The 13,572-nt window shown below is 38.3% G+C and overlaps 3 protein-coding genes across 3 annotated transcripts; 2 read left to right on the plus strand and 1 right to left on the minus strand.

The window, feature by feature from the left end:
* Positions 1-1,129: 1,129 nt before the first annotated feature.
* Positions 1,130-6,404, minus strand: cenatac (centrosomal AT-AC splicing factor). The gene is made up of 11 exons (XM_056375704.1): positions 6,149-6,404; positions 5,015-5,181; positions 4,774-4,872; positions 4,617-4,683; positions 4,347-4,409; positions 3,899-3,966; positions 3,653-3,767; positions 3,531-3,561; positions 2,679-2,780; positions 2,144-2,276; positions 1,130-1,587 (listed from the first exon to the last, which is right to left on the minus strand). The coding sequence occupies exons 1-11, from the start codon at positions 6,263-6,265 to the stop codon at positions 1,470-1,472; spliced, it is 1,080 nt and encodes a 359-aa protein (XP_056231679.1). The 5' UTR covers positions 6,266-6,404; the 3' UTR covers positions 1,130-1,469.
* Positions 6,405-6,488: 84 nt separating this feature from the next.
* Positions 6,489-9,215, plus strand: LOC130169202 (gastrula zinc finger protein XlCGF57.1-like). The gene is made up of 2 exons (XM_056375702.1): positions 6,489-6,865; positions 6,986-9,215. Exons 1-2 carry the CDS (start codon positions 6,691-6,693, stop codon positions 8,200-8,202), a joined length of 1,392 nt encoding a protein of 463 aa, XP_056231677.1. The 5' UTR covers positions 6,489-6,690; the 3' UTR covers positions 8,203-9,215.
* Positions 9,216-10,358: 1,143 nt separating this feature from the next.
* LOC130169204 (zinc finger protein 37 homolog) lies at positions 10,359-12,427 on the plus strand. The gene is made up of 2 exons (XM_056375705.1): positions 10,359-10,643; positions 11,555-12,427. The coding sequence occupies exons 1-2, from the start codon at positions 10,472-10,474 to the stop codon at positions 12,289-12,291; spliced, it is 909 nt and encodes a 302-aa protein (XP_056231680.1). The 5' UTR covers positions 10,359-10,471; the 3' UTR covers positions 12,292-12,427.
* Positions 12,428-13,572: the final 1,145 nt, after the last annotated feature.

The raw sequence follows: 13,572 nt of genomic DNA on the forward strand, positions 1-13,572 counted from the left end.
GGCCTACTGAAAGCTCAAGGAGTGGAATATATGATCTTGCTCTTGGCCATTCATCCATCCCTGTACTGATGTTCCACTTGGCCATGCGACTGCTGCATATTTCACACAGTAATAGTCATTTTTATCCTAAATATAATGCAGGGAAGAGCCAAAACATTAAACCTCTTACAAAACCCATTATGAAGTGATTCCTTAGTTTAACAGAGCAGTCTACAGACAAAAGTTGGTCTTAAAGGCTTTAAGGTAAAAAACAACTGTGGATTGTTTTGTGTAAGGATACAATAGAGGGCACTTGTGACAGATTCTTGGTCGTGTCCTCCCACCCAGTGTTTATTTGTTTGAGTAGTCCCATTATTAGAATATTTGTTACCTCATGTTAGATCATGCTTGACTTGTAGAAACTACGACTAAAGCGTAGAAACCTTCTTTCTATCATAAAGGATTAGAAAAGCGGTTTGACTTTCTTGTTTTAGAAAGCACTGAATCTATTCAGATGAAAGGTATTCACTTTTTTGAAAATTTTATCATGTCTTACTTCAGAGCGACAAACATTTGCATATGCAGCGTTTAAGTCTTTCACAGTAATTCATCACGCAACATGATCTGAAAAGGGAAATGAAAGCTCATCAATTGGCACAAAGGTTCACTGCAAAAAAAAAGTATGTTTATTGCAGAGAAACACTGAGAACTACTGCTCTCATTATGGGTTTAACCACTAACGGTTCTTTACAAAATAATACTGATAGGTCAGAATCTGAGAGAGAGAGAAAAGAAAAAAATGTGAAAAACAAAGTAACAAAAAAAATCTGACATTTATCAATAAAATGTGTAATCCAGCTTTTTAGCTTACCATGTTGTTACCTAAACATTGGCTTCAACACATTTATGTCAACTCTTTTAACACACAGAAGGTGCCTTTTTTTAGTTGAGTGTCTTGCGCCCCCTGCTGTTCAGCTGCTGGAACAGTCACATTATCCTCAGATCTCAATGAGCTGTAGTTCCATAACTTACAGATCAGAGTCCTGGACTTGGTGGAAGAATGTGGGCAGGAAAAGAATTTCAATGAGGCTTCTCTCTTTGTGTCTCTGATTGAAGCCACTGATATTCAGTCAATTGATTAAAAAGCAGCTCAGTGACCAATTTGGTTTAATCTTTTGAATGTGCAGCAGGGTGGTGTTGAGTGTACAATGCAGTTGTTATATTTAAAAAAGTGCAATTATCAAAGGTAATGTTCTAACATAAAAACCTCCCCTAAGCTCTGCTTAATATACCAAGTTAATATCTTTAATGCAGACTTTCCCAGTTATGTTTTAAAGAAGGTAAGTTTGGAAATACAGGAGGCTGTCTAGTCAGCCTGAGCATTTCAACCAAGTACAACTCCTAAAAAAAAAACCGCATATAACCTCATTCACATCTTACAAACTCTATACATCCTTTCACTCGTAAATTCTCATACAGCATACTCAGTTTTAAGTGTCAGAATTTGTCGGCTTTTCAGTCGTTTTTGCTTTCTTTGACCCGTCTGTGTTGTGCTCCCTCTTCCTCTTTTGTCTGTTCTTCTGCCCTTCCTCTTGTCTGAATTGATGCCTGTTGGGAAAAAAGTCACATTCATATGCAGAGACCAGTGAAATGAATGAACTGAAACTTAAACTGAATATGCCTTTTTTATGTTTGGCTAGGGACAACAGATGAAATCAGCATCATCAGCCAAACAGCACCATGTAGAATAAAAAAGTCTGTTTGCAGTGTGCTTACACTCTCACTTTTGTACCATCCAGATGTAAGTATTTAGAGTGCAGTAAGAGAGAATGCTCCTAGCTTTTTAATGCAGCTATGAATCAACAATGTGGATCCAAATTCAACGGGGAGATTGCTATAGAAAGAAATAGGCTTTATGTAAAATGAAATATTTGATTCTTACAACAAAAAAAAACATCTGAATGAACTATCATACCCCATGTTTACATTCAGGGAATAACAATCTCAAATTAGCCTTTCCTCTGTTCACACAAACATACTGAAACAGGACATCAAACCTTAGGTTAGGGCCTGTAAGTGTGTAAACATGAATGGGATGGAGTGAAAGAGTCATGGTTTGCATTCGTTCTATAATAGTCTCAGGGGTAGAGTGGTGTGATCTCACCTGGACTGCCAGCGTCGGCCGCTGTTCCACACTCTACCAAAAGAGGGAAGCCAGTTGGCGTCTGTGTGTGAGCTGTGATCAAAGTTGGCTCCGACTCTGTTCGGTGGAAGCTTCCTCAGCTTCTCTTGCTCCTCTGGCAAAAGACGAATGAGGCCATTTTAATTATACTCCAATCCTTGTTTTGACTGTTTTACCTAAGGTCTACATGTGGTGCTGCATACGTGGTATTACATGGATAAAATCTTTGCGTCATTGAGAATCACGAAGAGCAAGATCAGAGACCAATATCTTCATACTGCTTAACTGCCATGATTTTCATAAGATACAGCAGTAGCATCAAAAAAGTCACAGAAACAGCAGATTCTAAGATGAGTTATAAATCACAGCTCCCAGGCAACCAATAACAGATAATTACTCAGCTCTCATGGAAATTATGATCGACGTTGGAGCATTTCTTCGAGCAGATGAACTGTGCAGCTGACAACAAATTTACATGACACACAACAAGAAAAAAATCTGTGTGTGTGATTCCTACTCTGTTTGAGGAACTCTTGAAGCGATGGGCCAATCTCTACATTTGCTGTAGAATTTGAGGTCCCCTCCAGAGGATCGTCCTGGAGCCAAGGAGGGATGGCACCTACGACACAGAGAACCCATATGCTTACTCTTCCTCAACCCCATGCAAGAGGTGAAATGAGCCTGCAAATTCTGGAGACACTGGGTTTATGCACAAGCTTTGAAAAGTATGGAAAGCACAATAAGAAACTAGTAAATGTTCTATTAATTCAAAGGGAACCCTTAATATACATGCACATGTGCCGTTTCTGTTTAGGATCATGTGACAGCTGGCAAAGCAATATTACTATAAGCACAACATATATATCCACCAAACTCATCAAACGCAGAGAAGAGACTGACCTGGAAAACAGATGGAATGAATTTTAAAGCTAAAAGTGACTCATATTTAGCAGGATTTTTCAGACATGGCTAAGATTTTATTTTTCTTACAAAAAAGCTGATTGCAATAATTTAAAAATGTTTTTTCAGATGAAAAAGATGAAACATTTTCTAAATAAAATTAATTTTTTGACTATTATTATTATTATGTACAGAAAAAAATCAAAAATGCACATTCAGTATATCAGGGTATCACACAGTTATTAATAGAGGAGGCACCACAGTTTGTTAAAAGACATTATTACACTTTTGTAAAGTATAATATTAGGCTTACTAAGCTTCATGGGAAATAAACTGTGGTGCTATATGACACAGCAAAGACCATGTATGAGGTGATTGTTTAAACTACTGTCTGGTAAAAACACTGATCAGTAAGATAAGAGATGAGTTTATATACTTAACCATTGCATCTATTCATATATCACTGTACCTGTATGGACATTTCCACTGTTTGATGAATCCTGTAACAGAGATCAAATGAGATCATGTGTTTGTGTAAAAAGACAAACAGTTAATTATTAAACACTTTCATAATGACAGCTGTCCGTCTACCTGATAGCCGATAAAAGTCAGGCCTTGTCCTGTTGCAGCCCACGGTGATTCCACCACTGAGTCCACAAAGCTGCTACCTGGCTGCTGGTCTGATCCCTGAGATGGAAACTGAGAGCTGTTCCCCAGACAACAAAGGGATCCCCAAACAAACAGATGTAATTTCAAGTGCTACTGATGATACAACGCAAAAAAAAAAAAGAAAAAAAAGAAAAAAGGATGAAACGTGACAGATAGACACTGTGTTACCTGACAGAATCCTCTGCAGACATGTCTGTGCCGTTGGGTCCATTGTACAACTCCGGCTCTGCGTCACGCTGATATTGATTCAGGAAAAGCCAACAGTGGTTCACAGAGGAAGTCTGAGCACTCATCGCGCGTCAACTCAGCTTTTATAATCACAATCCTCACACACGACTTTGCTCCAAATGTTAACACAAACCTCTCATTATTCACCATCCCCATCTCAATTTCCACTCTTGTCCTTAAACCACCCTGGCCACCAGATACAAGGTTTCACCAGCCACAAATATTTTCAGAGTTAAACAGGTTCGCCAGAGGATCATTGCTTTGGCAGTTGCAATCATTTAGCTGGAGAATGGTGGCAATTCCCATCTTACATGCAACTCAACATGATGAAAGACAACAGTCAAGGCCAGAGTGATGGATACTGCCACTGCATCCTTGGAAAACAAACCTCTAAAAGAGACTGAAGGACCTCTTGACGATGCTTCTCCTGGGTCCGGATATAATCAGCTTGCTGCAGCCATGAAAAGAAAAACAAACAAACAAGAGATTGCACCAGATTGCCATCAGAATGTTGGTTAAAATGACGTTCCCTACGACACTTTTTAGCCATGCTAGTGACGGTCTCAGAGTTGCTACCACAGCTATAGACTCTTCGTTGGTTAATCTTAAATTAATTTTTTTTTTCAAAAAAGAAAGAAAAGAAGCAATTTTGCATTACCTGTTTAATGAATTCATCCTCCTTCTCCACAAAGGATTCCAACACATTTGCCAGCTCAGATTTAAACCTAAACAAAAGCGAACAATGATCAATGCAAGGAATCTTTTATTTTCCAAACCAACTTCATTAATATAAACTTTTGGCTCACTGGACCTACCTCTCAGTTTCCTCCTCTGTGACGATGACCTTGTCTCTAAGCTTGGGGTCGGCTTTGTTGTCCCACCAAAACTTGTGTGTATTTTTCCTGTGTTCTGGGCTGAAACCAAGTACATTTGAAAGGTAAACCAGCAAAGAGACAGAAGGAGTCGATCACAGAAAACCTGAGTTAAAAGTGTGATTATGTGAATTTTGACAAGCTCACAGACGTTCAGTTGCATGAAAATAGTTTTGGTACTTACGTGGCCATGTGTTCCAACAACCCTCCGTACAGCACAGTCATGTTGCCATCTGTAACGTTTCTATTAACTTCGAGCCCACAGCAGCAGCACCAGAATGTCTGCTTGGGCTGTGTGCAGTCAAACTTTTCTACTTGGGGCTTTTTAAGTGTTCGACGAGCTTCCTTCACCTGGGTGACAGAGGATGAAACAAACACAGAAAACATAAAAGTTGTACTAACTATAACGAAAACTGATGCGGTCTTATACAACAGCCCTGCAGTAAGTCCTGTATTATATTGGCTTATATCAACAGATGATCACCAATTATGTAAAAAAAATTAAAAATAAAACAAGGAATTTAAGAATAAAATACCTTTGACTGAATAAATAATCAGTGCAAATGTTTGTGTGAAATAAATGATCTAATAGTGCAACCCTGCATCCTTTTAAGGTGGTATAGTGACTAGTTGGAGTTTGACTTACTGTAAAGGAAAAACAGGCAGCCATAAATCTGTGTGTGTGTGTGTGTGTGATGTGCATACTCAATACGGCAATATTTTACCATACCATGAAATAGTACATATAGCACAAACAAAAAAGAATACTGTAGTACATACGAGTTACAAAAATAATAATATATAATTATTATAAGGAGATGTAAGCAATACAATTCAATATATCAGGTGTTAGACATGTCTGTACATATACTACTACAGTTACACTAAAATAAGTAGCCCAGGTGAGCAACATAATCTCAGACAATCTGAACATGCGGAGACTGATTCTGTGATTTCTTATCTCGACATTGTCCCATCTGTTATTAGCCTGGTTAACGTTATAAATTCAATATCTTTGATGCACCTCGTAGTGGCCATTTTGTAGACGTCAAGCTCTAAATTACTACATATGTTAGTGAGCTTAAAAAAAAAATTGTGTTGTTGTGCAGCACAAGTTAGCAAACACAAAAGGTTAAAAAAGTGTCAGTGTCATTCAAGAGGTGACACAACTAGGTTTACAGCTAGCACCAGGGAGCTAGCACCGGGGAGCTAGCAGTGCGTAAACAGATCAAATCCATGTAGGTGGAAGAAAATGTGAGCACAAAAACACTCAAAATGCTAGATATCAGTATGAATTGGTTGGCATAAACCTACTTACCTTTTCCAAGAATTTGAGAAGAACCACTCTGAGTCTGCTTTGATGACTTTTTCCGAAGATATGTCCCTTCCCGGTGAACGTTGTCTGCCTACATATGTGGCAGTAATAGGCCCCCATTGATGCGATGGGAGTAGTACACTACAGTAAACTACAGTTAAGCTGACACGGGACTCGAGCTTAAACCAAACATCTCTATTATTATTTTAATTATTATTTTATTTATCGCAACTCAACTCACGAGCGTTGGTAGTCTGCTACCGGAAGCAATTCCGTCTCAATATGTGTCCCCAGTGGAGACAAAGAGGCGAGGCGGAACTGACGTTAAACATTTGAAACTATCGTGCCAGTTTGGAAAACTTGCTGCTAATCTTTGTTGATAATTTCCGCCAGATCTTGCTGCATTTATGATTATTGGTTCTGCACATCCGATGGTAATAAATAACATTAGTTACGTTAACTGAATAGCGGAAACTATCTGTATTTATTTATCTATTGGTCAGTTTATCGCTGCGTCCCTGTGGAAATTTGCTAGTCAGACTTAAATGGAAATGTCTACAATCCAGTGTTTAAGGAAGTTGATCGAAGACAGACTAAGTGCTGCTGCTGAAGAAATATTTGGAGCTTTTGAAAAGACTATAGTAAAGTACGAGGATGAGATCGATCGTCATCGCAGGCTGTTCAAAGTTTGGGAACCTGAATTAAAGTTACACAGGATAGGTTTGTAAAACATTAACTATTTTAAACAAAAAAAAAAAGGAAACGGGAGAATCACACATATCCCCACATATCGGTTTAAACATTGACTCTATTTAAATTTCTTGTCCATTGTCCCTCCAGAGCTCCCACAGCAAAATGTCGGTCAGGAGCAGGAGCAGGAGGAGGAGGAAGAGGTTCTTGCTGCACAGCTGCTCTTTAAAGAGGAGAGGAGCTCCAGTCTGGACCAAGAGGAACACAAACCTTCAGAGATGAAAGAAGAAGAGGAGGAACTCTGCACCAGCCAGGAAGGAGAGCAGCTTGTACTGAAGCAGGAGACTGATACCTCCATGTTGATTCCTACTTACGAAGAAAGTGTCCACAGTGAACCAGAGGCGAGCGACATCCAGCTCCCCTCTCACAACTCTCATAACTCTCATATAGCTGAGAGCCAAGGACACAAAGGTGGCAAGAATGGAGACTCAACATCAACTGCAAATGCACAGCCAAAGTCGAAGAAGAGACCTCGCAAAAGCAAAAGTCCCAGGAGCCATGTATATAACCTGAGTACCTGCTCTGGTAAAAATATGTTCCAGTGCGACAATTGTGGGAAAGCTTTTAGGCGTAAGTCCCAATTAGATACACATCTGAGAGTCCAAACAGGTGCGAAAGAATATTCTTGTGAAACATGTGGGAAATATTTCAGAATTCATTGTAACTTGATGATCCACATGAGAAGCCACAAAGGTGAGAGGCCACATTCTTGTGAAACGTGTGGGAAATCTTTCAGATTTCATAGTGGCTTGGTGGTCCACATGAGAATCCACACAGGTGAGAGGCCATATTTTTGTGAAACATGTGGGAAATATTTCAGATATCATGGTGGCTTGTTGATCCACATGAGAATTCACACAGGTGAGAAGCCATATGCTTGCAAAACTTGTGGGAAAGGTTTTATAAGTAGTAGTGGCTTGTTGGTCCACATGAGGACGCACACAGGTGAGAGGCCGTATATCTGCACCACTTGCGGGGCAAGATTTGGTAGCAAGCCAGTATTGAACACACATGTGAGTATCCACACAGGTGAGAGACCATACTCCTGTAAAATATGTGGGAAAGATTTCCGACTTGGCAATGGCTACAGATCCCACATGAGAATCCATACAGGTGAAAAGCCGTATACTTGCACAACATGCGGGAAAACTTTCAGAGTTAGTCGTCAATTGTTAGTCCACAATGGAAGATTCCACTCTGGAAGTGCCCACACTGGTGAGAAGCCATATTCCTGCAACACTTGTGGGAAAGAATACTTAAGTGTGTCTAATTTGAAAAGGCATATGAGATCACACACAGGCAAGTAGCCTTGATAATATATGGGAGATGGTTCAGTTGTAGCATTTCATGGCCAAAACACACCTGAACCCACAGAAGTGAATCTTTTGCATGAGCTGCATCTCAGCAACTGTTTAAGTCTTAGTTAAATGCAGTTAATTGTCAAAAATGTTTTTTAAACGACCCTCATTATTATCCTAGATATCACTGTATTACTCATATTTTGTGTTTGCAGCAGTATTTCTTTATAACTATTCTTATCTCCTATCAGTGAGTGCACAGTCCCTAACAATATAAATGACTGACCTCATAAATCATTATTCTTTTTTATTATTTGTATACACTACCTCAGTTATGTGAGTCAATTATGAACTCTGAGCTGAGATGTTGGGCCAATTGCAGTATGATGTCATCTTGCAAACTACGGTCTCTTTCTGTCTACAGCCTTTCATTTGATATTTTCGTGTAGTTCTTGATATAATTGTTTTGATTTTAGGCTTTAGTGAAGATACACAAATTGTAATGATGCACTACATGGTGCTGTCAACAAATATTGTTAATGTAATGTTTTTTGATGCTGGTTATTCAGAATGATATTCCACATTGAGGGACTGAATGATTAGCTTAAAAACTACAGGGCAATATCAACCCAGGTGATTGGTGTATAAATAGCACCGAAATGAAGCTGGAAAATTAATTGCTGTTATTTCATGTGCTTATTTCAATATTGTGATTTTACGGCATATGGTGATAACATAAAAATACCAGGTTGACTTTGAATTGTAAAAGTATAAGCAAATTATGTGAGAATTTTAGGCCATTGGTTCCTTCTGAAACAACATCATGTCACTTTTTGCAAATATCCCTCTAGTTATAGTGATGAACCGGACGGGCCTATAGGTCAGGATGCCAGGCTCTGTACGCTGGTCTCTCACTGGACTGGTTGTTATTGTTGGTCATTTTGGGTAACTTTATTTGTGTAATACGTAAAATCATAATGTGCTAACATGGCTGTGAAATAAATGTGCAACAAAAATTGTTATTTCTTTATAAGATGTGCATCAAAACGGTTTCGAAATGGAGACAGTCAATTACAAGTGATTTGAACATTTACTTTAGTACAGTATTTGTAGATGAATTTTCCACTTTAGGTTTTGATGAGGACAAAATATCAATGAAGAAATAAATGTCAACTCGACAAGGCCGATAGTTCCTATGCATCGTTTAAAGACAAAAAAGACCTGTGTCATTGCCAATTTTAAATTACACAAATGACACAAACTATGTTTGTAGACAAAGTATGTTGAACAAAATAACACCTCATTTCCACTGCTCGAACTCCTACTCACAAGGGAAGTGATGCCTGAGGAGCCACGCAGGAGAGAAACCATATTCCTGCGACTCTGCGGGAGTGAAATTTTCTTTATGCCAAATTTTTGAACATAAAATGTCTTAGTTTCATTCAGTACACTGTATGACTACAAATGTGGCTGCTAGCATCTGAAAAATAACAGGTTGAGTGATATGTTAGTGATGTGTCAAATGTTGTGATATTACAATGCAATACCAGACTACTTCTCCTGACTCTGAAAAGAAAGCAAAATCATTATTATAGAAAAAATACGACATGCAAGTTTCTAGAAATTGGATGATGAATGGTTCTGTCAGTAAAAACCATTCACTTCAGATAAATGTAAGGTACACAAACACAGTAAATGTCGGTCAGGTGTAAAATAATGTTTGTAATAAGAGACAGAAACTGAAAAGCATTTTTCTAAAAGGTTATTGCATGGAGGTTATTCATATATTAAAAGAGGTTACCGTGAGAATTTGGAGATTAACAAGTGGAGGTAAGATGATGTCAGTGTACGAGGAGTAGATCATCCGTCAGCACAGACTGCTGGACATAATAAATATTAGGGGGAGTTGAAATATTCAAAGATTTATAACAGGGGTCTGTCCATAACTGGGTTCTGGGAAAGCAGTTATTATAGTATTATAGTGAACAACCACAGCATAAAATTCAGTTTTTTAGTAGAGACGTATTTTTGTCATTTTACAGTGTGTATTTAAAACCTATTTACTATGTAGGTGATACACACATAATAGTAAAAAAAAAAAAAAAAAAAGTGTAACGTTTAAGCATAGCGGAACCTTGTTCTTTTATACGGAGTAACACTATATTGAGTCCGGCGGAAGTTAAACACTGCAGACAGGCGAGTGTCAAATATCAGTGTTATTGTTTAACGACCGGTCGACATCACCGTCTGTCACGGTTTTTTCTGTTACACTAAAGAAATGTCGTCAGTTCATTGCTTGAAAAACTTCGTCAGCGAGCGACTAACCGCTGCTGCTGAAGAAATATTTGGGGTCATTGAAAAAACTTTATCAGTTTACGAGAAGGAGATTGTTCGTCAGCGCAGACTGTTGGATGTCGTCCTGAAGCCCGAGATAAAACTACAAAGGACCGGTGTGTAAAACAGTGTTTCTTTAAGCTGACTGATAAAATATTGGGTCAGACATTTCTGTTTCTATTCCCATTCAACAGCAGTGCGAGCACAATCAGGACACACATAAGACATAGACATATTCCTGTTCCCCGCTCACTCTCTTAACGAAAGGTGAGTATTTTAAAACACCTACATATATATAACAAACTAATCCAGACCTGCAAATCAGGTAACTTAATACAGACCTTGATCTGTTGCAATATGTTCTTTATATTCATTCAACACACAAACTCCGTCAAAATGTCAAGATTCTTCATTTAGAATTAAAACACTTTATTTGTCCTCAGCAATGTGAGGCCGGCAATCCAAGATGTGTTGACTTGAGGGCAACTAGACTTGGTTGTAGATACTTAATGTCTGAGGGACTGACTTAAAAGGCTGACTTTTTACTCTAGAAATAGTTCAGAACTGAGGGAGCCTCTTGGGTGAGAGGTGAAACGTCTTCAAGTATCTACATCCAAGTACTTTTGCCCTTGATTCAACTTTTCGTGGAGAACCATGACCTGGATGAATGAAAATATTCACAGACATCTTGAGGCAAGTCAGTTTCAAACAGAAGTGCCCTCAGACAATTAATTTACATGCATAAACACAATTTAAAAATACAAATATTAGAAAGAGTTGAAATACACAAATATTTACAACAGTGGTCTGTCCATAACTGGGGGTTGGACTGTTGCTTGGTCAAAACAAGCAACTTCAAGACGTCAAACTGGGTTCGTTTTTCCCTTTTAATTTTTACATTTAACTAGACTGAATGATTGATTTAGAAAAGTAATCTGCAGATTATTCAGTAATGAAAATAGTTAATAGATGAAACTCTATTTTGGACACTTATGCTAAAGAGTCTTTCTTTTCTCTTTCCCTCCAGAGCTCCCACAGCTACATGTCCATAAGGAGGAGGTTCTCGCTGACCGGCAGCTAAGTAACCAGGAGACGGACTCCAGTCTGGACCCAGAGGCTCCACAGATTAAAGAGGAGCAGGAGGAACTCTGCAGCAGTCAGGACGGGGAGCAGCTTGTACTGGAGCAGGACGCTGAAGCCTTTAAGTTGAGTCCTACTTATGATGGAAGTGACCACAGCGAAGATCAGACTGTACTTTTTGATAATAATCAAACTCACAATGCGTCAGAGATGGAACCTCTGTCCAGCATTTCCTGTGAAAGGCTGCAATATGAATCCAACAGAAATCACTCTTTAGCCACAGAACCGCACAGTGAGCACAGCCTGCATGTGAGAACCGGTCAGAAGCAGTATATGTGCGCCATTTGTCGGAAAAGTTTCAAAATTACAGACTTGAAATTGCACATGAAAATTCACACAGGCGAGAAAACTTTCCGCTGCGAGTACTGCAACAAGGAGTTTGCTTTCAGTTCATCTCTGTTGCGGCATCTCCGAGTGCACACAGGGGAGAAACCGTATGAATGTCGTTTGTGCAGGAAAAGATTTAATGACAGCACGACATTGAAAGTCCACTACAGAATCCACACAGGTGAAAAGCCCTATAAATGCAAGACGTGTGAAAGAGCTTTCACCACCTCCTCGAACCTGAAGAAGCACATGGCTATATATAATAAAGTTGCAGATGGTAGACATGGTACTGTATGAAAAATTGTACTGAAAGCCACAGTGAAATGGTGAAGGCTGTTACTTCCCTTTAATGAATGTTATGTTGGGACATAATGTGGAATGGGGTTATCACCTGATATCACTAGCATCAATAAAATTCAGATGTTGTCAAATATGTACAGGTTGTTTTCCTTTGAATTACAGCGGCACATGATCAGTAAGTGTACAAACAAATGTCTCATGATATAGATTTGCTAATATTATTATCTACTCGAAGGCACATGATGCCCACTGTAATGTGTGATATGGAGAACAATGTGCTAGTATAAGGTAAACTCATGAAAACAGCTTTACGGCAACAACAGCACACATTAATTCACAATAGTATTTTCAACAATTCACTACATAATGTTCGAGACAGTATAACTAATAGCATAAACTATTAGTTGTTTTATAGGTTTATTGATCGACAGAAAATTAATCAGAAACTTTTTTGATAACTGAGTCACATTTCAAGAAAAAAATGCCAAACATTAGCTGGTACCAGCTTCACCAATGTGAGGATTTAATGCTCGGAGGACAAGATACTGTCTTAATGTCTTCTGTGTTTCATTTTTTTTTTTTTTTTTTTTACATAATGGTTATTGAATGCTTTTAAGACAACAACAACTATTAATAAATGAAGACACTTCTCCCCCAGTATTTTATTATTGGCACTGTGGAGTAGACTTTCATACATAACTTAGAAATAGAATACAATGTCCAGAAAATACAATTAAATAATTAACTCAATCAGTGCAATATGACACATCTATATGATAAAAGAAAATCAGATATATCCGTTATTTTTTCTAAGGGTTTCATTACATTAGAATGACCAAAATCCTGTACAGATTTGCTTGAGGTGAGGTAAATAAAATTGGGAAAAAAAAGACTCATGAAGTGATGCAGTATTTATTTGTACTTTTTTGAGTTAAACTTTCTTTAGATTAGTTTGTTTTTCAATTAATATTTTTTTTTATAGGAGGGAAATTCGTATTTTGTATTTTGTCTGCCATTTTGCTTCTACCCACATAGTTTAAACTGGTAGTAACTTGTTATTGATACATTGACATCTTGCGATTGATAAACCCATGTGGTTGAGATTCTGACAGCAAGAGCCATCATCTCTTTCTCAAACAGTTAATTCATACAGACATATGACATGATGCCCTTGAAGAAATATCAAGAAGAAATTTGCAATCTGCAACACCAACATCCGCAGGAGGCGCGTTCCCTTTAAATCGGAGCAACATCATATTGTGTCCGGCGGAAGTAAAC

This window comes from Seriola aureovittata, chromosome 5 (assembly GCF_021018895.1).
Source record: "Seriola aureovittata isolate HTS-2021-v1 ecotype China chromosome 5, ASM2101889v1, whole genome shotgun sequence".
In the NCBI taxonomy this organism is placed as follows: Eukaryota; Metazoa; Chordata; class Actinopteri; order Carangiformes; family Carangidae; genus Seriola; species Seriola aureovittata.